Source organism: Phoenix dactylifera, unplaced genomic scaffold, assembly GCF_009389715.1.
Source record: "Phoenix dactylifera cultivar Barhee BC4 unplaced genomic scaffold, palm_55x_up_171113_PBpolish2nd_filt_p 000528F, whole genome shotgun sequence".
Taxonomy (NCBI): Eukaryota; Viridiplantae; Streptophyta; class Magnoliopsida; order Arecales; family Arecaceae; genus Phoenix; species Phoenix dactylifera.
This window is the reverse complement of record NW_024067938.1, coordinates 73,278-98,593: the sequence shown is the minus strand read 5'-3', so window position 1 is coordinate 98,593 and position 25,316 is coordinate 73,278. Positions and strand designations below refer to the sequence as shown.

General features: G+C 37.5%; 1 protein-coding gene across 2 annotated transcripts; it reads right to left on the bottom strand.

The window, feature by feature from the left end:
• Nucleotides 1-313: 313 nt before the first annotated feature.
• On the bottom strand, nt 314-20,285 carry LOC103702645 (increased DNA methylation 1). Of its 2 annotated transcripts, none has more exons than XM_008785155.3 (8): nt 16,787-20,284; nt 14,898-15,021; nt 13,902-13,987; nt 12,549-12,781; nt 5,461-5,547; nt 3,054-3,153; nt 2,142-2,337; nt 314-1,992 (listed from the first exon to the last, which is right to left on the bottom strand). In XM_008785155.3, exons 1-8 carry the CDS (start codon nt 19,169-19,171, stop codon nt 1,835-1,837), a joined length of 3,369 nt encoding a protein of 1,122 aa, XP_008783377.1. In that variant the 5' UTR covers nt 19,172-20,284; the 3' UTR covers nt 314-1,834. The 2 variants fall into 2 exon arrangements, with proteins under 2 accessions (XP_008783377.1, XP_008783379.1); XM_008785157.4 differs by having other exon boundaries at nt 1,798-1,983; nt 16,787-20,285.
• Between the last annotated feature and the right edge of the window lie 5,031 nt (nt 20,286-25,316).

Here is a 25,316-nt window from a genome sequence, read left to right as displayed (position 1 = left end):
TTAATGGCCAAGACGCTAACAAAAAAAAAGTATGTGTTTTCTAAATCCATTCAATTTGTCCATGTAGTTCATACTTCTATTACCAATTCAGAGTGCCAAGACCTGCCAAAGCAAGTGGGTATTTCTTTTATCGAGCGCCTTATAGATGCATATGCAAAAATATGCATCCCCTATTAAACAAGATTAAAAATAAAAGCGCTGGTTCATTTGAACTTATGGCAAGTTACTTTAACAAAGAACCACATACAGATAGCCTCATTAGTTTGGCTTGCATGAACTAAGACTGCACAAATAGAAGGCTAAAACATTGACATAGGTACAGCCATCCAAGTGTCCAATAAGCCAATTAATACAAAAGTTGAAGGAAAACAAAGAATGTCTGACCACAAAATTTGTCTACCCCAACTAGGAAGACTCCCAGCCAGCCCAGATTACTTTCAACGCTAAATTTACAGTGTCTTGAATTTCTAAGTCCTTTTGTCAATGTTGCTTCCTAACTTGATGAAATCCTACAGGACAATCTGGACTGCATCTGATTGTCTTAGGATGAAAAACAAATATTATTTTTCTTCAGTTGCAAAGCCCCATCCTTAAACTGATATTCACCATCTCCACCGCTTTAGAAATCATAAGCACAGTTTGAAAATATTTAGACTTGCAACCCACAGAACTATTTCAGTCAGTGATCCATTGTTTCCTAGTTGCCTTTGAAGAATTAAGAATGAAATTACTCCAAACCATCTAACTGAAAAATAAGCAGATGTGAACAATAAAGAGCAAAAAATGAATTTGGCTTGATTTTTGCTGTCTTTACTGAGTCCTCTCACAGAAGACAAATTAATTAGCCTATCCACTTGACATACACCTGAAGGACAACTCAATCAATTGCCTCAGAATAGATCTCTCAAAATAATTCACCAAAGAAAAAAAAATCATTTTGAAGATGCTCCTTTAACAATCATTATTTTCTTCCCTTCTTATATGACTGGTCAATTGCAGAACTCTCTGGCTGGTGATTAAGTTGGATAGCCATTGACTTGAGTCAGTTGAAACAGTTGGACCTTCAGTATCAGTACGGCAAACAATATCAACTATATGGTCTCCTGGTGCCTCTGCAGCTGAAAGTTCTATTTTGTAAATTGGTTAAAGCACAATGCTCGCTGCACTCTTCAGGAGAACAAATAGAGGACTACTGATTTTTCCATTTTCCAAGTTCAACAAAACATATTTACAAATAGTTTCTCTGAAGGTTTCCCATTTCAGTAGAGTCAAATTCAGTCATATTCAGTCATCCTTTCAAGCAAAACTTGTTTTTCAGGAAGTCATATTGGCTTCCTTAGTCTTTTTCTAATTGCACGTTCTTGACACTGGACTAATCTCAACCTGAATTAATCAAGTGCTGCAGGTTCTTGAGCCACTGAGTACCAAAATATGTTGCTCTGCCACCTGTCCAGTTAAGAAGCTCAAAACATCAAAGCATTTCTGTTCACTTTCATCACTATATATTCGCCAACCTCAAAATATATATTGATCATCAGTGATGTTCCATTCTGCATCCTTGATGAAGCCCTCAGTTCTCTAGAGCTAGAGTTAGGAGGAATCTCATAAACTGTATCTGGAGAAGAAAAAGAGCCAGAACAAGAATGTAAAGCAGTAGGTACGGGCGCAACTGACATCTGGTGAAGACGACAGCATGTTTTCTTGAACAGTACTTATCCATCTCATACATGTTAGATTTTTCTGATCCTTGCGCTGAATGATTCAATATTGCTGAGACTACATGTTCACGAGGTCTAGCAGCAAATAGGGTTCACAGGATGTTCTGCTTGCTGCATCATATGCTTTTTGTGAGTACAGATACTGCATCTGGTTCAACTCTAGCATTTTCAGCATCCTGTTCTCCAGCCTCAGTATCATTCATCTCAATGGAACCCCCTAGATTCTGAGGCTGATCTTCACTACGATACAAATCACTTTCCCCTCCTGCATTTTCTGAAAATGTTTTATCAGTTAAACCAAGCATACTTTATGAAATATTTATCACGTAGATAACTCCATGCAAGTTAAATAGGAATCGAGTGTAAAAATATCAGAAACATTACTGCAGCATCATTAAGTGCTATGTGGACAGAGATCAATACCTGGTGCTTCAACTGGAGTTTCATCCAGGCTCTTTATCAATAATGACGTTCCAGGAAGCAGCATTAAGTTCATATGATCGAGCCAATTTTTCTCATAATCATTGATAGGTTTGAATCCAAAACCCGACATCCATGTGTTGACCAGATCCGGAATTGCTGATAATACAAGTGTCTTCACTCTGAAAGATTTCAGCATCTACTCCCAAAAGGTCAAGCAAATAGGTAAGTCTATATTTGAAAGAACAGGAAAAAGAATCACTCATAGTCTAACAAAGACAATTTATGATAATAGCTTTCACTAGTGAGACAGGCAGGATAGCTAAAACCACCGCACACTTTTATAGAGTTTGAATAGAGATATAAGGAAAAGGGAAAAGACATGGTGCATAACATGCAGAAAACTCCTCATAGTTGGTTGCTTTCAACCATATCAACCACTTCCCGCTGAAAAAAGGTCCAAATTGCCAACAACTACTACTTAAGTTTGTGCAAACATCAGCAAATCAGAGCTTTTCCATAGAACTTTTTACAAGAACTAAGCCACAGCATATAATTTATTCAAAGATATTCTACTAAGAAAAGAAGAAAATATGCTGCTTCCTACACTGGTCCAGTAGTATTCAAGAATCATGAATCAGAACTACATCATGAAGTTCTGAACAACTGCTGGTGCAAATGTTATACTAAGATGCAGCTACATAGAAAGGTTATTAAATAGTTGCCAGATGCATCTTTTACAGGCCCTGAGTAGCAAAGGAGGAAGTCCAATGCCCAAGTCTGCATTGGTGAGCAAGCTTTATTTAGGTCTAGCTTGTGGACCAACCCACAGATGCACAATGGAAGGACATGCAAGAAGCACGCTCTCTTCTGTTATTTTAGCCAATGACAACTGTTGCCAAAATTTATAAGTACCTTTTCTACAGCATCCATCAGCCTTCTACACATTCCTTGGCGACGATGCTCACTGCAAGTTGCAATCAGAGGCATCTCCGCCACTGTGACTCCATGCACCCTGCAGAGAAATAAAGGTGAACATGCTATATTCAGGACAAGCAGCTATAGCTATGGTGAAAATTTAATTCCGCTAATAAATGATGCAATTGCATGTGGTTTTAAAGTTTAAACCAAGGTCCGCTGTACCGGTACCGGTCGGCGTACCGGTGACGGCCCGGACCGGTATGAAACCGGTCCCGTACCGGTCCGTACCGGTGGCGTACCGGGCCGTATCGGTGGCGTACCGGGCCGTACCGGTCCCGAACCGGTCCGAACCGGTGGCGTACCGGTCCGAACCGGTGGCGTACCGGTCCGTACCGGTGGCGTACCGGTCCTTCAACAATAAATTACCGGTACCGGATTTTACGCTGATCCGGTACCGGTCCCAGGCCGGACCGGTACGGCAGACCATGGTTTAAACACAATTATTTCGGCAGGAATGTCCAGCAACTTGCAAGAAAAACGAATGTGGATGAATGTGGTCTGGGCACAGAAAGATTATGTCTGTTCATTTCATAAGCACGGTACAACAATAGCACACAACCGTGCCAGAGTTTCAAGATATTTTCATCCATTTGACATGATAGTCATGTATTTGCATTTACAAACCTATAAACTAAGGACGAAGCATATCTTCTAAGGCAAGCTAAAAAGACAACAAAACAAAATTGTAAGCACCAAAAAGGAATCAGGAATCACATGAATTCCATATCAAATTGGCAATAGACCTATGCATAATTAGCCAGGCCTGCCCAACCAGATTTTGAGCAGGCCTGGACAGAGTTTTCTGGCCCTACAGGCTGGTGAGCTAAATTTTCAGGCCTGGCAGAAAGTCAGGCCAGGCTCGGTTTCACCAAATTTTAGTTTGATAAGGCCCCATATAAGATATACTAAAATATGTTACATATAAAGCATTATTATGTTTTTTAAAATTAGAATGAGAACAATTATTAAGAGGGTAATCATTCTTTCCCTTCACTACTTGATGCTCGCCCCTTCACCAGCAGCAACCACCCTGGGCTCCCAGAGGTACGTGCCTCTCTTTTCCACCACCTCTACTAGCCAAAGCTACAAACCCCCACCCTCTCTCTCCCTATCTCCAGCCAGAAGTCTTTCCTTTCTCTCAGTTGAAGCCCCTCCCTCCCTCCCTCCCTCTCCCTATCCTACTTGACAACCAACAGCCACCAGCCTGAACTGGGATGCCCTCTCTAACCCCTTCTCCCTCCCATCTCTTCCCCATCACTAATGCTCCATGTCAGATCAGGTTGGACCTGGCCCTCTCATTTTCCTGCAGGCAGAGCTAAAATGTCCAAACTAATCCTCCCTTTTTCCACACCCAGCTCACATCACCTAACACTTTCTATAGCTTGATATTAACCAAAGTTAAAATTCTTTTATTTGAGGTTAATTAATAAATTCCTTTCTGCTATTGATCAAATCATCGAACCAGTTAAGAGACTAATAAATAGGTTGAGCTTAGTTACCTAAAGTAAAAGTTGGTGCAAGAGCGGATACATTTACAAGTCAAGAAAGTGACCGCAAATAACTTAGAAGCAGCACTTCAGAAGTAAGTGCAAGTTTTCTGAAATATTCTGAAACACCTGTAGCACCCTAGGTAGAAGTTTCCTTTTACTGGGGGTAGGCAACCAGTAATTGGCTCTAGAACCAACTTTAGGATTTATGTCAAAATGAAGCTTTACTCTTGTTATCACTAAAAGTTCTGGAACTAATAAAGCAACCAGGCTTTCAGATACATGAGATGGATATGAAGCAAGACATGTACAGAGAAAGATCAAGGGTACAAACGTCCAAAACACTTTAACCTCCTTACCACCAAGAACTTAACACCTTAGAGACCTATGTGCTCATTTTCTTCAACTACCGAATGATTTTCAAATTAGAAATTCTCATAACACTCTTTGTCAAACCTTCATTTATTGATGCACTATACACACTGAGACTTTCAGCTCTCATCATCTGTACCCCTTTTATAGTATAGAATGTATTATCCTCTCAATCCACCATTCCATTTCATGTCTCTCCACATAATGGAGAGAAGATACTGAGCAATAGAAAATGCTTCCACATACTGAGCAACATGCACCCTCCTAGAAAGTTAGCTACTTTCATCCCCAAATCTCCGACTAATAAACAAGTGTAACCAAATTGCTATATGGGTGTACATGACCTAAAAATGCAATATAAGACTTTCAGATTCATGAAGCTGGAAATGGAGCTATACTTGTCAAATTAGTTGCAGTGCTAAAATTCATGAGACAATATTTATAAAAAAGTCCTGATCTCAATCCATGCATTAAGTCTTTACCTGATGGATGCCACAGATATGATTTCATCACCCTTCTCCAAGACGATAGTGTAAAACCCTTGATAATTTAAGCGAGCGAAGCTGGACCTGAAGTAAATTTTAGAATCCACATAAAGTACTGCATTGGCAGATAAATTGCTAGAAGCCAAAAAAATTCAAGGACAAACAATATGTTAAAGTTTGCTGAAAGAAAGGTAGAAGACACATGAAAGAAGAGCAAAGAAAGAATCATTGACAAATTTCTAAAGTTCAAGAAAGCCTGTATTACATTATTTGTACTCCCTGTGGACTAATGTCCAACTCCTAGAATCAGTGTTGCATTTATATCCAAATTGGATACATATCTGGAAGTTGGATACTTAAGGAATTATTGCAGCTTCTAAAAATTGGTAGAGCTAGACTTCAAAGATGAGTTCAACCCACTATAATAATGTTGAAGTGAGTTTTCGTTTCTCTTAAAGTTTATTAAGAATGTATGTATTAGAACATCTTTGCAAAATATCATTTTTCTAAAATCCTTAAGCTAATTGGGAGGTTAGAATGAAAAATATGCACATTGGAGAACTTTTAACATTTTCCAATATGTTTATGCAATATATATGTATTTTAATGTTTTAGTGTTTTCTTTTATGAAATACATATGTATATATTAATTAAAATTATGTTTCTACATGCCCCCATATCTCCTTTTCTCCCCTCTTGACAAGTCAAACACTTGTGAAATGTGTCCATATCTAATTCTTGTGTCTGTCGATGCAACACTATCTATAATCCAAGTAAAAAGAAACATGATAATTATTAGCATCATACATGTATGGTTTAACAATCACTATAACTCTTTTCCCATATTTTCAGGGGAGTTTCATGGGTGCAGTCAATATGCATCGGATGACAATATATTTAATCACTTATTCAGCAGCAGAGCAAACATAATATAAGTAAACAATTGTTACTCATGCGCATTAAAAGCAACTAAATCTATACCAAGGCCCACAATCTCGGTACTAGGTATCTATTGGTACATTAGCCGGTTCAGTACAGTATGGGTCGGTATGGTATAGCACGCACCTGTATGAGTTAGTATGCACCTTGAAATGAATACCACTTGAAAGTAAGATCCGCCGTACCGATGTACCGGTGGGCGCGGGTACCGGTTTGGACCGGTACCGAACCGGTACCACTGGTTCGTCTTGGTTCACGCATCTAAAAGCTCTAAAAAAAATTTGAACCAATACGGTTGGCCGGTTCGGTTCGGTACAGGCCGGTACCGATTTTTAACAACGAACCGAACCGGTTAGAGCTGGTACCAGTCCGATACGGGCTGAACCGGCCGGTACCGGCCGGTTCAGCATACCATGCTTGAAACCAAGCGGTACAAATCAGTATGAATCAGTTTCCAGGAATGCTAGTCAGCCCGTACCGAACTGGTTTGGTCTCTGACCGATCTGGCTCGGCGTTAAAAAATGATACCGGCCCATAACGGTCCATACCAGCTAGACCAATTTTTTTGGGACTTTTGAATGCCGAACCAGTGGTACCAGCTTGGTACCGACTCGAAGCGGTCCGGTGGCCGACCGGTATGTTTACCGTTACCGGTACGGTGATCCGTGGTTAGTATGCACTTTGGTATGCCTTGATACACCTTAGTACACCTCAGCATGAGTTAGTACGGTGCTTGCATCGGCCCAAATACTATTTTTGTATTACTTCTGATCCGATATGGTACAATACGCCCTGAACCGCCCGGTTCAGGGTCGTATGGCACCCCATGATCTATACTATTTTTAAGAGAAGTATGAGCATTTATATCTGTTAGTTTAACCCTAGGGAAAACCAATCACTTTGCATGTCCAAACCTTGTTATGTAGTGTCATGCAGTATTTATGCATGGGTACAAGCAGTACCATACATAATGAGTGCCCCCCCATTTTCTACTAGTTTTTATATTCTATTATCCTCCTTTCACAATATATTGCATGTGCTTTTTTTTGTATAGTTACAATGTACAACTATGGCAATTATGTGACAAGCTATAAATTTAAATTAAATAATGCCCATGTCTGTTAAGCACTAATAAGTCTAAATTAAGCCAATTGTACTTTGATTCTTAGTATGGTCATTAGGAAATGTAAAGAACACATGAAGAGCAAAAGTTTAGAGAATGGATAACATATTTGTTGAATGGAGAATAAGAGAATACTGAAGAAGAAAAAATAATTGTGGAACCCACTAGGGGCACATTTTATTTCATAACATTTTCAGAAGACTGTCAACTGTTCTTCTTGTAATAGTTTATAGGTTATACAGACCTCAATAAATTTGCTATGACCCTAGGATTGAAGGATATATCAGATGATAGCTTTTCTATGACTAGTTATCAAACAATCAGAGAAATATATCCGACCTTTCAACAAAATATGACACAAGGATAAAATAAAGAGAGAGAATATATGAGAGGAGATAGCAACTGAACAAACTAGTGGAATTGAAATATTTCATGATTTTGCTTCATCTACGTGATACTGGGAACCTCTTTCTCTATTTTATAGCTAGAACAGGCATTGTATATGATTGGTGTCCATAATGCCCTCATAAGTTCCCCTTAAGGGTATATAGAATGAGCCTGTGGGCTTTCATGAGTTGACCTACAAATTAACATAGTCCAATGATATTATTGATGTCCATAATGCCCCAATATGTGTCTCTTAAGGGCATATAAAATGGGCCTTGTGGGCTTGTGTGACTTGATCCACCAATTAAACATAGTCCAATGACTAACATGGATCCAAAATATAACATGACACCAAGATGATTACATTGCCCTTAACTGGTAAAATATGTATTTACACATTCTGAGGAAAATTAGACCCTATTGACTCTTAACACAAACAGCTGACCTACCTAAAGGACTCCTAGTCTCCTACCATAACTAAACCTTAATAAAAAAAATCTTATATAGGAAACATAATAAAACTTGATAAATATTTACCAAAAAACTATATTTGCAACTTCCAACCTCTTGTAGGAACCCAAAACATCCATAGCTAGCCGAGGACATAAAAAGAACATTTTAAAAATCTTAAGATATTCTTAATGACTGTAGGATTGTCAAAAACTGATACATAGTGACAGGATGCGCCCTTTGATCCAAGGACCTGTTCTAGTTTCAGAATTTCTATATTTTTAGCCATTCTAGATGTGATCACCATCCCTTGTACCTGTAAACAGAACTTTCACAGTGATCTTAGGATCTTCAAGATAAACTTGTCATTGTTGCCTATGTTCTAGCTAACACTATGACTTACTGGGGCATGATCTAACTAAACTTAAGTCAAACGCCTAAATTTAGGTAGATTTAGCAGTCAAGGAAGGTTAATATAAGGTAAGACATTGTATGTCACCCAACTCCTTTCCTCTTTTCTCCCTCATTGTTGGTGCACAAGAAAATAGTTCTTTGAGTAAGGGTAGCATACTCTAAGGAGAGGGCAAATTTAACTCAAATGGAGTGCATAGCAGCCCATGTTGCCACTAGACAACATAACAACTGCCTTTGACTTTTCAATCAGGAGATGTGTAAAATACAAGATTCCGGGAGACAGGGACAGTTCTATCATATAACCATTTTTTGTTATGGTTATGGTCATGGAACTTACAACTCCATACCCTACTATGAAGCTAACATGATTCCAGAATCCATCACTGCCTAAATTATCTTAAAAAACAAGTCTTTGTAAGTGGATGTTTCTATGCATTGTATTAGCTAATATGATTCTAGAAACCATCACCACCTAAATCATGTTAAATAACAGGTTCATATAAGTGGGTGTTTTTATGCATTGTAGTTATATTTTAAATAATATGAAACAATTCTAAATTTCAGAAAGATCATTATGCACTGTGGAGGCAAAGCTCAACACTAAATTGCAAGTATCACAAAATTGGGTACTGGTGCACACCATGCATATACTAGGCTGGATTAAGTCATCTTATCAACTGCATCTGATATTGACATATCTAGGTTCATTTAATATGCAGGGATGATTTGGGTCAGCATGTGCCATACAGCGCATGATTTAGACTCAGCTACAAACAAAAAATGGTTTAAATTTCTAAAGTGCCAAATAAAAAGGCAAAATGGATTGACTCAGGGTAAGTTCGGTCTTGGAGGTCATGGTTCAGAACAGGTACCAGATTTGACTTGTCACCTGACTATAATGCAGAAGGAACTTCCGTAGCAGGCTTTCAGAGGCAGCAAAAGTTGGTTCAACAACAATTGGTTTGATAATACGAATCATTAGATGAAATATTCTAAAAGTTTGGAGGGGGAAAATCAGAAAAATCTGTCAATCAAATGATGGTCGTACATGTCACAGACTTTCATATTTGGTACCGCACACCTTATAAATACACTAGGATGGATTAAGTCAAGTCTTATCATCTGGATCTGATATTAGCATATCTAGGTTTATTTAATATGCAGGGATGATTTGGATCAGCATGTGCAATATAGTGCATGATTTAGACTCAACTGCAAACCAAAATTTGGTCTGAATTTCTAATGCTACTGACTAAATAAGTCAAATAGATTGACTTGGGCCATAGGTCATGGTGGATTGACCTGGGCTATGTTCGATCTTGTAGGTCATGATTTAGAACTAGTGGTACTGGATTTGACTTGTCACCATGACCATAATGCAGCAGGAACTTCCATAGTAAGCTTGCATACTGGCAGTAAAAAATGGGTTCGACAACAATTGGCTCGTCAACAATTGGTTCGACAACATGAATCATTAGATGAAAAAATCTACTAGTTTAAATGGGGGAAATCAGAAAATCTGTCAATTAAATGATGGTTACATATGTTGCAGAATTTCATACTTGGGTACTGCACATGTTATGCACACGCTAGGCTGGATTAAGTCTTATCAGCTGGATCTGATGTTAACATATCGAGGTTCATTTAATATGCAGGGATGATCTGGGTAAGCATGTGCCATATAGTTCATGATTTAGACTCAACTGCAAACAAAAATTTGGTGTAAATTTCTAATAAAAAGGGCAACCTAGTGCACGAGGCTCCTGCCGTTGTGGGGTTTGAGGACGGTCAGATGTATGCAGCCTTGCCCCCGCTTGTGGAGAGGTTGTTTCTGTTATGAATCCATAACCTCCACCGGGCTACAGTAGAGCAACCTTCCTGTTGCACCAAGGTTCACTCTCAAAAAGTTTCTAATTGTACCAACTAAATAAGTCAAATGGATTGACTTGGGCTAGGTTATGTCTTGCAAGTCATGTTTCAGACTTAGTTGTACTGGATTTGACTTGCCATGATCATAATGCAGCAGGGACTTCCATAGTAGGCTTTGCGGACTGGCAGCAAAAATTGGCTTGACAACATGAAATGTCAGATGAAATATTCTATTAGTTTAGAGTGGGGAAAATTGGAAAAATCAAATGATCAAATGATGCTTGTACGTGTTGCAGAATTCATGCTATCCGTATTTGAGTTATATTGTTGGATGTCTATATTGATAATTGACGGTAAGGTCAACATAGATATGTGTTCAAGAAATGACAAGTTGAAAGTTGATCAAAAGTGGCATGATTGTCCTTGTCAAGAAGTTATGAATTTTCTTCAAGATTGAGAAATACGAACACTTTGTATAGTGTGAATATGATGAAATGATACACTTTATAGGGATGTTGAGATTCTCCTAGATACACTTTATCATGAAGTAGTCATTGACAAAGAACTACCATAACAACCAGACCTAGTAAAGCCATGAAGAAAGGCTGCATAGAGGAGTTTTTTTTTTTTTTTTTTTACCACCAGCTGCTATTGAAACTGAAAAGTTAGTGACCAGTTGCATGAGAGGATGTAACCATAATCGGTTAACTAAAAGATACTCGCCATATGTCATAATCGAAACTGATGCACCAATGAGGCATCCCTTGCATGTAACAATTAAAACAATAAAAAAAAACATATTCATACCGCTGATTCATTTGCTCTCCACTATGTTCCAAAAATAATATATGTTAACTGGATTGATAATCCACACTGCAAGACTCATAACAGCCAGTGCACTAGATTTCTGCATACCATAATCTAACAGCAACCACAACAATAGGAATAGCTTCAACTGACATTCAGAAGCCGATCACTAAGCTAGTACATAACAGAGAATTGGATCTGCTAAAATACAACAGACTTGGGAAGTAACATGAAGTTCACTTATGACTGGCTGTGGCTATTCTATACAAAGGCTGCCAATTTAATTATTGCTCATTACATACGAAATTTCCAAAAATGTAATATGAGAAAGGAAAGGATCAAATTATAGAACAGTTATCCTATGTTTGGTTTGAAGGAACAAAAAAATAACTGGAATAAGAATCAGAATGGAGAAGAAACAGAAAAATAAGAAATCAGAATCAGCATTTCTGTTCCATGGTTAGGGCGTGAAATGAAGAAATGCACAGAAAGGAAAGGACTATTCCATATTAATGTTTAATTTAGCGAGTTTTATTCTAGAACTGAATTAAAACTTGTTGAATATATCCTTGAATATGAAAAAAAACCAAAGCGTAATAATGTTTCTTTAAATTCAAATTTTGATGAAATTATTCATTTTCAATTAACACCACAAATGCCACTAATGAATATATTCCAAATGTACCATTCATTCCCATTTTGTCCGCAAATGCTTCTAAATAATTCATCCCAAAGATGTCAGTCATTCCCATTGGAATTGGGATGGCCATTCTTCCCGTTTCAGAGTGTAATCGCAATCCCTGGTTCAACAGAATGTTGTTTCCAAAGGAAAGATCATTTAATTATTTGTTGCACAACCAAGCATTAAAAAATAGGGTGAAAGCTAGCATGTTTGATCCATTCCAGCAAATCTAATGTAGCAATAAAGATTTGGAAATGCATGTTAAGAAAAATGTTGCAAGTGTCGAGATCTGGAAATGCTGAGCATGCAATTTTGGCTACAAGAAGGTCCAGTAACTATGATAAACAACATAAAAAGATGACAGGCTATAAGAAGATGTAAAACAGAATCAAGCCTTAAGACTAGAAACTTTACCCCCTATTGTACACGATATGTGGTAGCATATCTATCCCTGTCCGTGGATCCACCATCGGGAGAAAGCATTCCTCCATGATACCCAAGGCAATGGCTAGCTTTGTGTTGCATTCAGCCATTAGTGGTATTTTCTGTGTGGATTTAATTTCATGATTACATCTAAGGATAATCCATGAAAACCCATCACCAAGACAGTTCAGAATTCCAACACGAGAGCGGAGGCCTGAGTAAACCTGGTAGAACCAGCCCAAGAAATGTGTTTTAAGGGAAAAGAGAACTATTTTTTTGAGAATAGCAAGTAGCAATGATGTTAAATGCGGGAACATACATAGAAGCAGTATCTTAAGCAAACTTTTGTTAAATTATTATACAAACAAAAAGTAATTGACAGAAATAATAGGCATTGTCCTTTCAAAATGAAGATCTTTCCAATTGTTGCTTCAAGATTAACTCTTACAAAAAGTGTAACCATAATCACAGGGCACTATCTTAGCATCAAGTCTAACTCTTGCACATGATATATTAGCTTCATCTTGGAAATTATAAACATATATAAATAGTAATTAACAAAAAAAAGAGTGAATTTGCAACAAATATGATACCAAAATGAAGATTATGAAAAAATAGTCCATCTTGATATTTTACGTTGACCAAGGTAGACTAATTACAGAGCAGATATAAAAAATAAAATGGTAGTTTTTTACATCCTATTGAAGATTTAATCACTAAAAACATATGAAATAGTCATGACTGATTAAGATCTCTTTGCAGGCACTGACTGACCATATGTTGGTTTGCAAAATATTCTGTTTTATATTAGAAATATCACTTGCGAAACATAAAAAAGAAAAAAATAATGCAAGTATACAAGTAATAACAGATGATGAAAAAGCAAACAATATAAATTATATACTGAAGAATTAAGTATTTTCTATAATGAGAACTAACCTTTTCTTCTATTTTCCTTCACTATGTAAGTGAATATAACAAAATTAAGATTACTTAGAAGCAAGGTACGCTGTCTCAGTACCGGGCCCTGTACTGGTGCCCCACTATCACTGTATCGGTACAGTACAGGACTGGTTTGGCATACCGAGTGTCGATACACCTCCTACCGTGTACCAATATCGAACTGGTATAGTATGTCCCATACCGTCCTGTTCGGTATGATACGGCATGCCATGCTCAAAAGTTAAATGAGCATCTCCATATGTGAAACATTTGGTTCATTTTTAAAAATGAATTCTATAAAAAGAAAAAAAACAGTTTTTCCCTACAAATCCAGATGTTTTATCAATAACAAACGCTGATACATTAAGCATCTCTTTATAGAAGCATTAAAATTACACATACCTCTTGACAATTTCTCCCACAAAACCATTTACTTGATCCCATTTCACCATTGCATACGGTTTTTTCCTTCAGGCAACAATCATGATCTGGTGATAATAATACAAGTACATCAATGTGCAAGAAATGGAACTTAAGGTTCGAAATTATAAGATATCCATGAAACGTGAGCAAGTATTTAGGCTGCAAAAAATGCCATGCAACACTAGCCTAACATATAATATCAAAATAGTCCATGGCTCTTTCATGTGACACATGATTGTATCATGTGAAAATTTATTTATGTAAACAGGTAATGCAGCAGAATATGCATTAATATCCCCAAACCAAGCAACGTAATAAACCCAATGCAGACTGCAGAATGCTCCTCGAGGGAGTCAGCCCTAAGGGATAAAATGTTATCATACTCTTTCCTCAAAAAGAATCGTATTCTAATATCACTACTAGACTAAAAAGTTTACCATGCAATTCCCACAAATATATATATATATATATATATACACACACACATGTATACATATATATATATACATGTATGTACACATGTATGTACATGTATCTACATATGTATGTACATGTATCTACATATGTATATATGTATATCTATGTATGTATGTATATATGTATGTATATGTATGTATGTATATATGTATATATGTGTGTGTGTGTGTATGTGTTTATATGTGTGTATATGTATATATATGTGTTTATATGTGTGTGTGGGTATATATATGTGTGTATATACACAAATCCAAATTCTCAAAAGAAAACATATTACCAGTCAAGTCATACAAGCATGCATGAATGCATACAAACATACATATATAGGGAGTAAAACCAGAAGCCTTTTGAAAGGATTTGGCCAAAAAGATTCTCACAAAATAAAGATACCCTTTTAAAATGAAAACCCAAAGTACTGACCGTGACCTACAATGTCCATGTTGTCTAGAAAGCAGAAGTCATGTGTTTCATGCTAAGCAAAAAGTTTGAACAGCTTACATTTATTTTCACATTGTGAACATTGTAACACAACAAGGGAACTTGAAGCTTCGTTTCCCTTAACCACATCCCCGCAGGTCTTACAAAGGCAATTGTGGCAATACCAACTGCCTTCTGGAATTTCCTGCATGCAAATAGAGATTAGCATCAGAATTGAAAACTTACCATGTACATTATTTTCTCCAAAAACCTTAAATAGCAGAATGGATAAGAACTCCTCAAAGTATTCATCAATGAAGAAAATTAATGAGAGAAAAACACTGCCATATTTAGTGTTTCTTGCAGACTTGCCTAACTCAGAAACTACTGAGGGCAATAAAACCAAAGCATGCATTAACTACAAATTAGATTAATGGAACCATAGAATGGGGGTTTGTTTTTTAACAACATAAACTAAGCCATCGATACAAACATATACAACAGGCAAGGATGTGACATTGCAAGAAATTCCAAGCTCACAGTCAACATCTGTGGTGCAACATTTGCACACAGGCATAAACTTGGACGCATATATGACACAGATACCCAAATTGGTCAAAAAAAGATTAACATAAATATTGCTGTACAGCCTACTCTATAGAAGGTTCACTTAATCGATTTGTCTATATATTGTTGCTCCTTTAAATTGGACAGAAATATTCCATCCCCATGAAGGATAAAACAATATCAGATGCCTTGATAGTTAAATAAACAAAATAGATACCCGGGAAACACCACTCTCCCATATTAACCAAAAGTGAATCTCCATATTTGCAAGGAATCATAGGTAAAAAGAAGCCTTAGAATTTGATATAGAAAAAGTAGGCATCGTTAACATTGAAGATCTTGAATTAACATAAGATAATAGTAACCATTGATAACGAACAATGGGAAATCATCAACGAACTGCGAAGGCCTGAAGATCATAATAAAATATCTGAACATCCTCAAACCCAGTACTTTTTCACTATAATAAGGCAATTTGTACTTCCGAAAAGAATGATGCTGAATATGAATGGAGCCAGACATATAAGGAGAAAAAACAGCAAGAAATATAATGGAATATAGGAAATCAAAACAAAAGACAAAATAGATTTGAGAAGCTTAATACCAAGAAGACCCAATACAATACCAAAAGAAATCCCTAAGGGTGGCTAGTTTTGTCTTGGAGCATAGAGACCTTCAAGGATCTTATTACATGTTTTACTTCTTAACCCTAATATCAAGAACCTACGTTGCTTAACAACCTTATGTTGCACATCCCTAATTTAGGATCAAAACATTCACACTGATAGGTAAAATAATGAAGAGCCCCAAAATTGCTTGATTACAAGATATCAAATAGATTCAACAGAAAGGAAGAAAATGAAATGAAATTGATGATACCTACAGGCTTAGCTATCTTGAGGAAATAAAGAAGAAATTCATGCTTAGCACTGCAAGTATAATTGGAATTATAGAAGAATTCTACAGGATATTGATGAATCAGTGCAAGGAGAATCAAAGTTTAGATGATATTGGTGTGGTAAGATACATTGTCATGTAGGGAAAAGTAGTAAAGAATAAAAGATATTACATGACTCCAGATGTACTGGTATTAGCAGGGGGAGGGGGTTGTTTAGAAAATAAATAAATAAAATAAATGCTTTTCTTTATTAGTAAGAAGATCACTATATTTAGAAAAATACAACAAGCACGATAATTCCATATATGAATTGCCACATCTATAAGCTATTACTAGTTCCAACTTCCAAATTTTCCACTAATAGATAGCATGATGTTATTGTCAAGACATATAACCAATGGATGCTGGAAAAATATCGTGAAATAACATCGCATGTCAAAAGAGTGGACAATGGCCATACTTCATAATCAGTTGAATAAGATCTGGACATGAGCAAGGGAAATACCTGTGCAGGCAAGCATTCTCGATGATAGGTAGATGGACAGTTATCACAGCATATTAAGTCACCACCATCACCACAAAACCCACAGGTATCATCATTTTCATCCACCTCCTCAACTTCCATGATTTGCATATGATTTTTCCTCACGTTGCATTCAGCAGTCCATGCCTCAAGCAGACAGAGTGTATATGATTTACCAGATTCTAGAACAAGATTTGAAGATGGTTTTCGCAGCTTGGAACCAGCATGAACCTTAAAGTCGGTCACTGAGAGGATCTTGGAGCAGCATTTACAAAGAATTCCTTCTCTAGTAATCCACCCATCCTTTACCACATCTTCGTTCTTCAGGTCCCTGTACTGCAGAACATCTTTCAATGATACAATACCCGTCTGAATCAACCAGCACAGCACTGTTCTTGCTCCCAGGATTAACCGCCTCCCATCCATGGAGTGCTTCCCACCTTTTCCAGGAGTTCGCAGGAGCAACCTACAACCTCTCTTTTGACTTTTAAGCTTTCTTAATGCATTTGACTCAGAAGCCCCCACTTTTGAAGCAATTTTTTTATCGCAGGAGCTAAAATCTTTGTTTTTGACAAACCCAGTAACTAACAGATCATCGTCATTAATAAAAAATCCACGTGGGCGCTTTTGTCCACTTTTCTTACAAGCTTCGGGTTTCTTCGGCATGGATACTTTTTGCATAGTTATATTGCCCTTCTTGTCCTTGCCACACTGCCTGGCTGCTTTAGTTTCTGGTTTGACATGCTTCTTTTGTGCCTTTTTTGTCAGAAGAATTTTGGGTACTTCAGATGAGTGCATTTTTTCATTGTTTTCTATCTGCTTCATGCATCCTGAAGTCAGCTTCTCTCTCAATATGTTGGAGTCTTCCTGGGGGTTTATATCAGTAGATTCAATTTCTGATATCTTTTTGGACCTCTTGCCTGACTTCTTAGCGGAACCATTTGTTGGCCTTGCTGCAGATGCCTGCTCCAGTTCTTTTTCCACAACAGTACCCAACAACAAGGGATTCTGTCTTTCATTCACAAGAAATGTCCCACTATTAACAGCTCTCAGTGCCCTTCCCTCTCTTAGGACACCAATTTTTTTGTTTATATGCACCACAGCCATGAAAGGATCAAGAAGCTGCCACCTCCGAAGAAGTGGTAGAGAGTCATCCGAAGGCTGAGTCTTTTTTTCTATGAACATCAATACATCTGTCAAATCACCCCAAAACCTATCAACATTCTCCCATTCCCTTCCATAATCATCCTGTTCTGAGTCTGATGCACCAGCAGATAATATCTCCCCACATGTCTTCCAAGCTTGAGAGAGTGAAGTGATAGAACTTCCTCCTACAGGTGATATGAAATAGGAAGCCATTTTGGTCCTGTCACTCCTTTTGCGAGGCTCAATCCTCCATCCTGCATCTATAAGCATGCGATTTGCATGTGCACGTAGGAGATCAGGAAGATCCCTAATAGGAGACCTCTTTGATGCAGCATCAATTCTGTCTGAATTCAGAAAACTAGATTCTTGGGCACCATGATTCATGTGTATTAGTGATCCAGGCATCTCCACAGAAGCTGCAGGTGCACTTGCTACCAAAAGCCCAGGAGCAAAACTCTCTTGAGAAACAGGAGAGGTAACAGATTTAGCTTTAATAACTGTCCTGCCATCTCTCTTGTCTTGGCTTCTGCATTTATCATTAAAGGTAATAGCATCATCAATATCACCAATTACATCCATTTCTTCCTGTGCACTAAAAACATAGTAGCTAGATAACATGCCCCGACCGCATGTTTCAACTATGCGGCATGGTGCTTGTTGATGAACATGGAGAGGATCTTGAATGGACAAACTCGAAGCAACTTTTGATGGGTCCAAGTTCACCAAGCTAAAATCAGCATCAGCCACATTACTGTTAAGTTCCTTATTCACATTATTTAATAGCTCAACAGATGATAGCCCCATCCTCTTCACATTCAGATTGTGAGTATCTGCTCCAGCCCAAGAAGAAGAGCTTTCAGGAAAGCATTCAGATCCACTTAATCCTCCAGGATTCATCTTTGCATGTTCAAACTGTTCACTTGATGAACCTTTCAGGGAGGAGTAGCTAGTCACAGCTGAGCTATTACAACTCAAATTTCCCAGTCGTTTTGAATGGCCGCACTCATGCAACTGGAAATTTGTCCTCCTTGATACATTATTGTTATTATTACTTGCATCATGAGCACTGCTTCCATAGAAAACCTCCATAAATATCTCATGTTCTTCCTTCGAGCCTTCAAATCCATCCTCGCCAAAACCCTCAATTTCTTCTCCAAATAACATTCTCACTGTCAACTCCTCCTCACATCCTTCTTCTTCCTTCAGGCTTTGTTCCACCATTTTCCCACTTGTGCTGACTAAAGCTTTTCACACTTTGATAAGCTGCAGATGTTGTTAAATAGACCCTGAAATCTCTAGTAGGGATCCTCCAATATATCCGCAAATCACTCTCTAACTAAGAGGGGACGGGAGAACACAAAAATGCCTAAATGGAGGCCCGACCACAAACCCGAAATTTCCACGAAATTTCCAATTTGTGGATTCAGCAGCAACCTTCTACTTGAAAATCACAAGAACAAAAAAAAAAAAAACTTTCTGCCCAAAAACGCGTAAAAACACCCAATCCAAACCCAATTTCCCCAAAGAAATCCAAAATGTTCAAAAAAGACACGACAAACAGCGAGAGGAATCCGAAAACTTCTGCCCTTCACGCTACCTTTGCCCGGCAAGGGAAAATCACGATCTCAAAAGCCTTGAATCCTAACACATCCGTTTCCACAGAGCATAAAACAACCTTAAAAATAGAACTCTAGATCCCAAAAAGAGAAAAAAAAAACGAAACTTGAAACGAAAAAAAAGCCTCCTTGCAAGATCACAAAAACCACCACCAAAAGCCCACGCAGAAGAGGGATCAAACTATCACCCCAACAATCACATTTATGCCCAAGCTCCCACCTTTGATGTTCCCCACCTCAATCTTCTCCTCCTATGAACCCAAAAAATCCTCCCAAGTACCAAATCCTTCCCAGAGATCAATAAAAAAAAAAGCTTTATACTGAAAAAAACACCAAAAACCCAGAAATCAAAGCAAATGCACAGAAAACGGAAGAAAGGAGCCCAGAGAACTCATCTTTTGAGATGAATAGAGCTAGAGATCCGGGCTTCCCTCACTTCCGCCGCAGCCTCTCGCCTACTTCGGTCTCGTCGCCCTCAGAATGACCTCCACGGCCTCCCTCAGCTGCCTTTATGTAGGAGGTGGCTTTCTGTTTTGGGCTTTGTCGGTTTTCGGCTTTTGGGACAGTGGTATAGGGAGCAAAAAAAAGGTTTTTTTAACCTCTCCGCGCACAAACAAATTCATGTAATAAAAAAAAGGCACGAACAAAATGCGTGTAAGAAAAAAAGGCACAAGACCATGCGAGTCTGAAGGCCAATCTGGCAGTTCAGGGTGGGAAACATGCAAGTGCTGAGAAAAGAACAATGAAAAGGCATGGAGAGGGGAGGGAGGAAAATGAGTATTTAGAATAAATGGGTTTTGTATTAGCTTAAAGCTTTGTTTTTCCTTCTCTTCTTTTTTATCTTTTTGGTAAAGGCTTAAAGCTTTGTTCAACAAAGTGACTTGTTTGCATGGGAGATAGTAGCAAGTCAGATCTAAAAGATGATATCATGGAGCCTATCCTACTTGCAACTTATCCTTTTCCTCCTCCATGATCAACAAAGCCTGAAGTTAGAGCTCCTTGGTCCATAATTCTCCGACATTGCTTAGCACTTCTTGCTAATTATTCAGGAAAAGGTTGATGATGATTTATCTACCTTTAAACCATCTAAGATAATCTTGTACTTGGAGTTTAAAGTGTTATATTTCAGTAACAAAGTCATAGCAACATATTTGAGCATCTTTGCAGATTAAAAGTTTTATGGATAATATATATTTTGGTTATTTGCCATGTATGTTCTTCCCATTTCCAATGGAGGTTAGAGTCAATAATTCTAGTTGTTTCGGTTTACATTGATTAGTCTAAGTATGTCTTACCGGTTAATCAAAAAAGGAAAAAAAAGTTGATGATGGCCTTAACTTATCTCTTTCGTTTAAGTTGCTAGATTTTGGTATTACAATAAATGGTTGTAGCGTTGAGTATTTATCTAGGTTAGAAGTTTATGGATAATAGTTGTTTATTACTTGCCGCTTATCTTCTTCTTCATCATCTGCACTGATCAAAGATTTTTGCATGTCTCACAATGTTGAATAGTTCAGATGTACTTCGTCAGCTAGTCAAAAACAAAAAAAAGGACAATGATTCTATTACCAGAGACCCTATGACGTAAGCTTTTGTGTAACCTAGAATTGTCTAGTTTGGTTTAGATACTATGTTAGATCACTACAGCATTAAAGTATTTATTGGGATATAAAAGATTCGGATCATGTTCAATTTACTTTATTATCTGAAATACACATGTAGAGAGAAAATATGCCACATACCTATTTTGAAGGAGCAGTTAAACTGTCGATTTTCCAACAAGATAATCTTTTTATGATATGACAAATTGATCAGCAAGTACAGTGGGACCAACAGAACATATCAACATTTTACATTGTAGATTCTGCATCATCCGGATTCCGAGTAGATTCTGGGCAACTACCAATTCTGCATCGATTGGAAGGAAGATAAAAGTATTTTGGAATCACTAGAAGTTTGTAGTCATTAATTTCTTAGCTCACTTTTGGCAATATTGGTGCATGATAGAAACTTTGATGCAGGAGAGCATGTGTTTTCTCAAGCACAAAAGCTAATCACTCTCATCCATGAGAAATATATAGTGCCTGAAACTTCATAATAAATTAGTCCTCTAGTCTGACCCTCCACAGGAACCATGCATTAACAAGTGGGATTTTCTTCTCCCTACAAATTGGCATGTGAGTGGGACGTCTGCTTTATAATCACTACACCTCTTCACTTAGGTTTTCCTTTAGATTAAGTGGTGATTTTTAGTTGCTGGTTGTTTCCCCACGTAAGCAGATTTTGTGGGTCCCCTTTCCTCATGGAGCAAACATCAAAACACAAATCTTAAGCACTTCTCACATTTCAGCTACCAGTGGGACCATGCTGCGAATACCACACCAAAGATTTGATGCCCACTTAAAAAGTTTTCATCAACCAAAACATGTCACAAATAAAGCAAGAAAGGGAGTTTTTTTGGAAGCGCGGGCGCGCTAGCGCACTGCAGCTTTGATGATGGAGTTTGCTGAGCGGGGGACAAGCAAGCCAAGACCCAAACACATCAAAATTTCCCGGGCTGAGAGAAGGACAAGATTTCGTAAGTAATTCAGTAAGTGCTTTTTTTATAAGAGGGGCCTGGTTTGGAAGAAAAAATAAAATGCGAACAACCACGCTGGTCGCAATAGATCGACTTGAATGCTGGAGCAAGGAGATGCATTCACCTAACGTATGGCAAACATACTTGGCCAGTTCGCTTGCAACAATTTTAATTATTTTGAAAATAGGAAGGCCTTGATACCTAGTCGAAGATTATCCTTGTGCTCAGGCTTGGTTTTCGTATGGGTGGCTCAAAGGAAGAAAGCATTAGTTTTCTGTAAATCCAAAGAAGATGAAACCACCCACCCGAGATAAGGAAATGGCTTAGCTTGAAAACGTCAATATTAGTAACGGAAATAAACCAAGGATTTGATCGATGTCAACCATATCCTTTTTTCAAGACTTTCATTGTAGATATAAGTTCAGTTAATGGAAAGCAAAAACAAAAATCATACCATAATGTGCAATAGATGAGGTTATAAGCAAAAGCTTCATCTAAAAGTTAAAGAGTTTCGGTAAGTAAGGTTATATGGTGGCCTCTGAATATGTGATTAATATGACCATAAAATTTAAGTTTCATTTGTGTATATATAAAGCTGCACATATGATCAGTTACTCAGGCCTTCTAAATGTTCTAAAGTCATAAATATCATGTCCGGTGAAATTGGTTGTCATGGGTTTCAAGGAGAGTAACCACAAATGAAATGATCAATTTCGATGGTCAAGCTTATTGTCAAATTTAAAAGCAAACCAGTCAAGACTGCACTTTTTCTGGCATTTGTACATTTAAGAAGGCCAACATGAGTATGACATTGATACAGCCAACCTCAAATTTATAGCCTTTAGTTCACAGGCTAAAACCTTTCCTTAGGAAGGCCTGCTTAAACGTAGACATGATTTAGGGTCGAGGGCACCACCTCAAATAATAACCAACATGTACCGAAGAGCTTGGGTCTTGGATTTTAGAGTATCCAATTTTAATAGTAAAAAGAAAAAGATAAAAGGTGTTGTAAAATGGTGCATCTAATAATCAATATGAGGTTCAGTCATAGCCTTCAGGTACTCTTGCACATCTATCAGAATAGTTTTATAACCGCTAACTAGAATAGCAAGAACACTGAAACCTCTCTTAATGATGCTTCAGTCCCATTTGTTTAAAGGTTATTATTTGATCTTGTTTGAGCCAATAACTTTTGCAGTCATCCTAGAATTGAATTGGGTCCTAGTTTCTTCATTTGAATGCAAACTTACTGTCTTTTAGTAGCATGCAATATATACGTATTATCGATTAATCTTGCCAGTTAAATTTATCTCGAATAATTATTGGCATATTTGTATTTAAAAAAAACAATTATTGGCATAAAGATTAGATGTTTCATGTTTGATTATTTTTATTGTAAGTTCAACCAAGGATTGATAGCACTAGCATTGATCCTTGAATATCAAAGCATAAAGAAAAGCCAAGCAAATAATAAAATGTTAAAATGAATTATTTACCTAAAGAAAAGATAATGATAGATATTTGACAGTTCCCCACCATTATCTTCGACAAAATTTAATATGCATAAATACTAACTATAATTTTGCTTTACTCGAGACATTTAATAACACCATATAACCACATCAGTGACACTGTGCACTAGTTTAGTGTTGGAGTTTGGGTACTAGTAATCTAGGTTCATATCTCACCTTCATCTCTAATTTAGCCCGCGGTCCAAGGAACATTCTCTGCCTTGAAAAGTGAAGTACTGCAAGACAGCTGGTTGTGGGATAAACGATTTTGCCATCTGAATTTTAATGGGCTAAAGCTGCTTAAAAGCAAAAATATGGTTCATGGTCTTCCTGAGATTGAAACAAGAATAGATCCATGTGAAGGATGCATAATGGGAAAGCAACACCGCAAAACATTTCCAAGACAGGCATCATGGAGAGCAACAGCACCCTTGGAGCTTATTCACACTGACATTTGTGGGCGAATGCGAACTCCTTCCTTAAGTGAACATAGGTATTTTCTCATCTTTGTGGATGACTATTCTCAGATGACCTGGGTGTATTTTTTTGAAGGAGAAATCAAAAACTTTTTTGGTCTTCAAGCAGTTCAAGGCTCTTGTGGAGAAGAAAAGTAGCTTTGACATCAAAACTATTTGAAGTGACAGAGGAGGTGAATATACATCAGGAGAGTTTAAAGAATATTGTAAAAATGAAGGCATCTGAAAGCAATTAACAACAGGATACAACCCACAACAAAATAGAGTTGCAGAACACAGGAATAGGACCATTGTGGAGATGGAAACCTCAATGCTAAATGAGAAGGGCTTGCCCAAAAGATTTTGGGCAGAAGCTGTTAATATAGGCATTTATATTCTGAATAGATCTCCTACAAAAGCTGTGCCAAATATGACTCCATTTGAGGCTTGAAGTGGAAGAAAACCTTTGGTAAGCTATTTCAAAGTCTTTGGCTGTATATGCTATACTCATATTCCTTCTAAAAAAAAAGGAAAAAAATTGAGGAAAAAAGTGACAAATGTATTTTTTTTGGATATAGTTCCAATACAAAAGGATATCAACTCTATAATGTTGAAACTAACAAATTAATTATTAGTAGAGATGTCATTTTTAATGAAAAAGCCTCTTGGGATTGGAAGGAAAAGAAGGTCCAAGAGACACCATATGTAATTTTTGAAGTGCAGGACAAAGTTTTAGAGATGCATAATACGGTTACTTCTTCACAGTATCAGCTCCTTCAAGCCCAAGTTCAAGTAATGCATTATCTTCATCAAATCTCTCCTCTCCTGAATCTCCTTCAAGGAGAATGAGAAGAGTAAGTGAGCTATATGAGTCATGCAATTTCTCAACCATAGAACCAGAAAATTTTGAAGAAGCAAAGATGCAAGAGGTTTGGGTGAAGGCCATCGAGGATGAGATGAGCATGACAGAGAAAAACAACACCTGGAAACTAGTTGATAGACCAAAGGGAAGGAAAGTTATTGGTGTCAAGTGGATATACAAGTCTAAGCTGAATTAAGATGGGAGTATTCGAAAGCATAAGGCAAGGCTTATGGCGAAAGACTTTATTCAGAAGCCAAGTATAGACTTCTTTGAAACCTTTGCTCCAGTTCCAAGGCATGAAACAATAAGAATATTAACTGCTTTAGCTGCTCAAAAGAAATGGA

Coding starts and splice junctions, on each gene's coding strand:
- LOC103702645 (XM_008785155.3), bottom strand. CDS start 19,171: ATGGTGGAACAAAGCCTGAAGGAAGAAGAAGGATGTGAGGAGGAGTTG. Junction 15,022..16,786: donor GAGAATGCTTGCCTGCACAG/GTATTTCCCTTG, acceptor ATTTGCATGCAG/GAAATTCCAGAAGGCAGTTG. Junction 2,338..3,053: donor TGATGGATGCTGTAGAAAAG/GTACTTATAAAT, acceptor TTTTGGGAGTAG/ATGCTGAAATCTTTCAGAGT.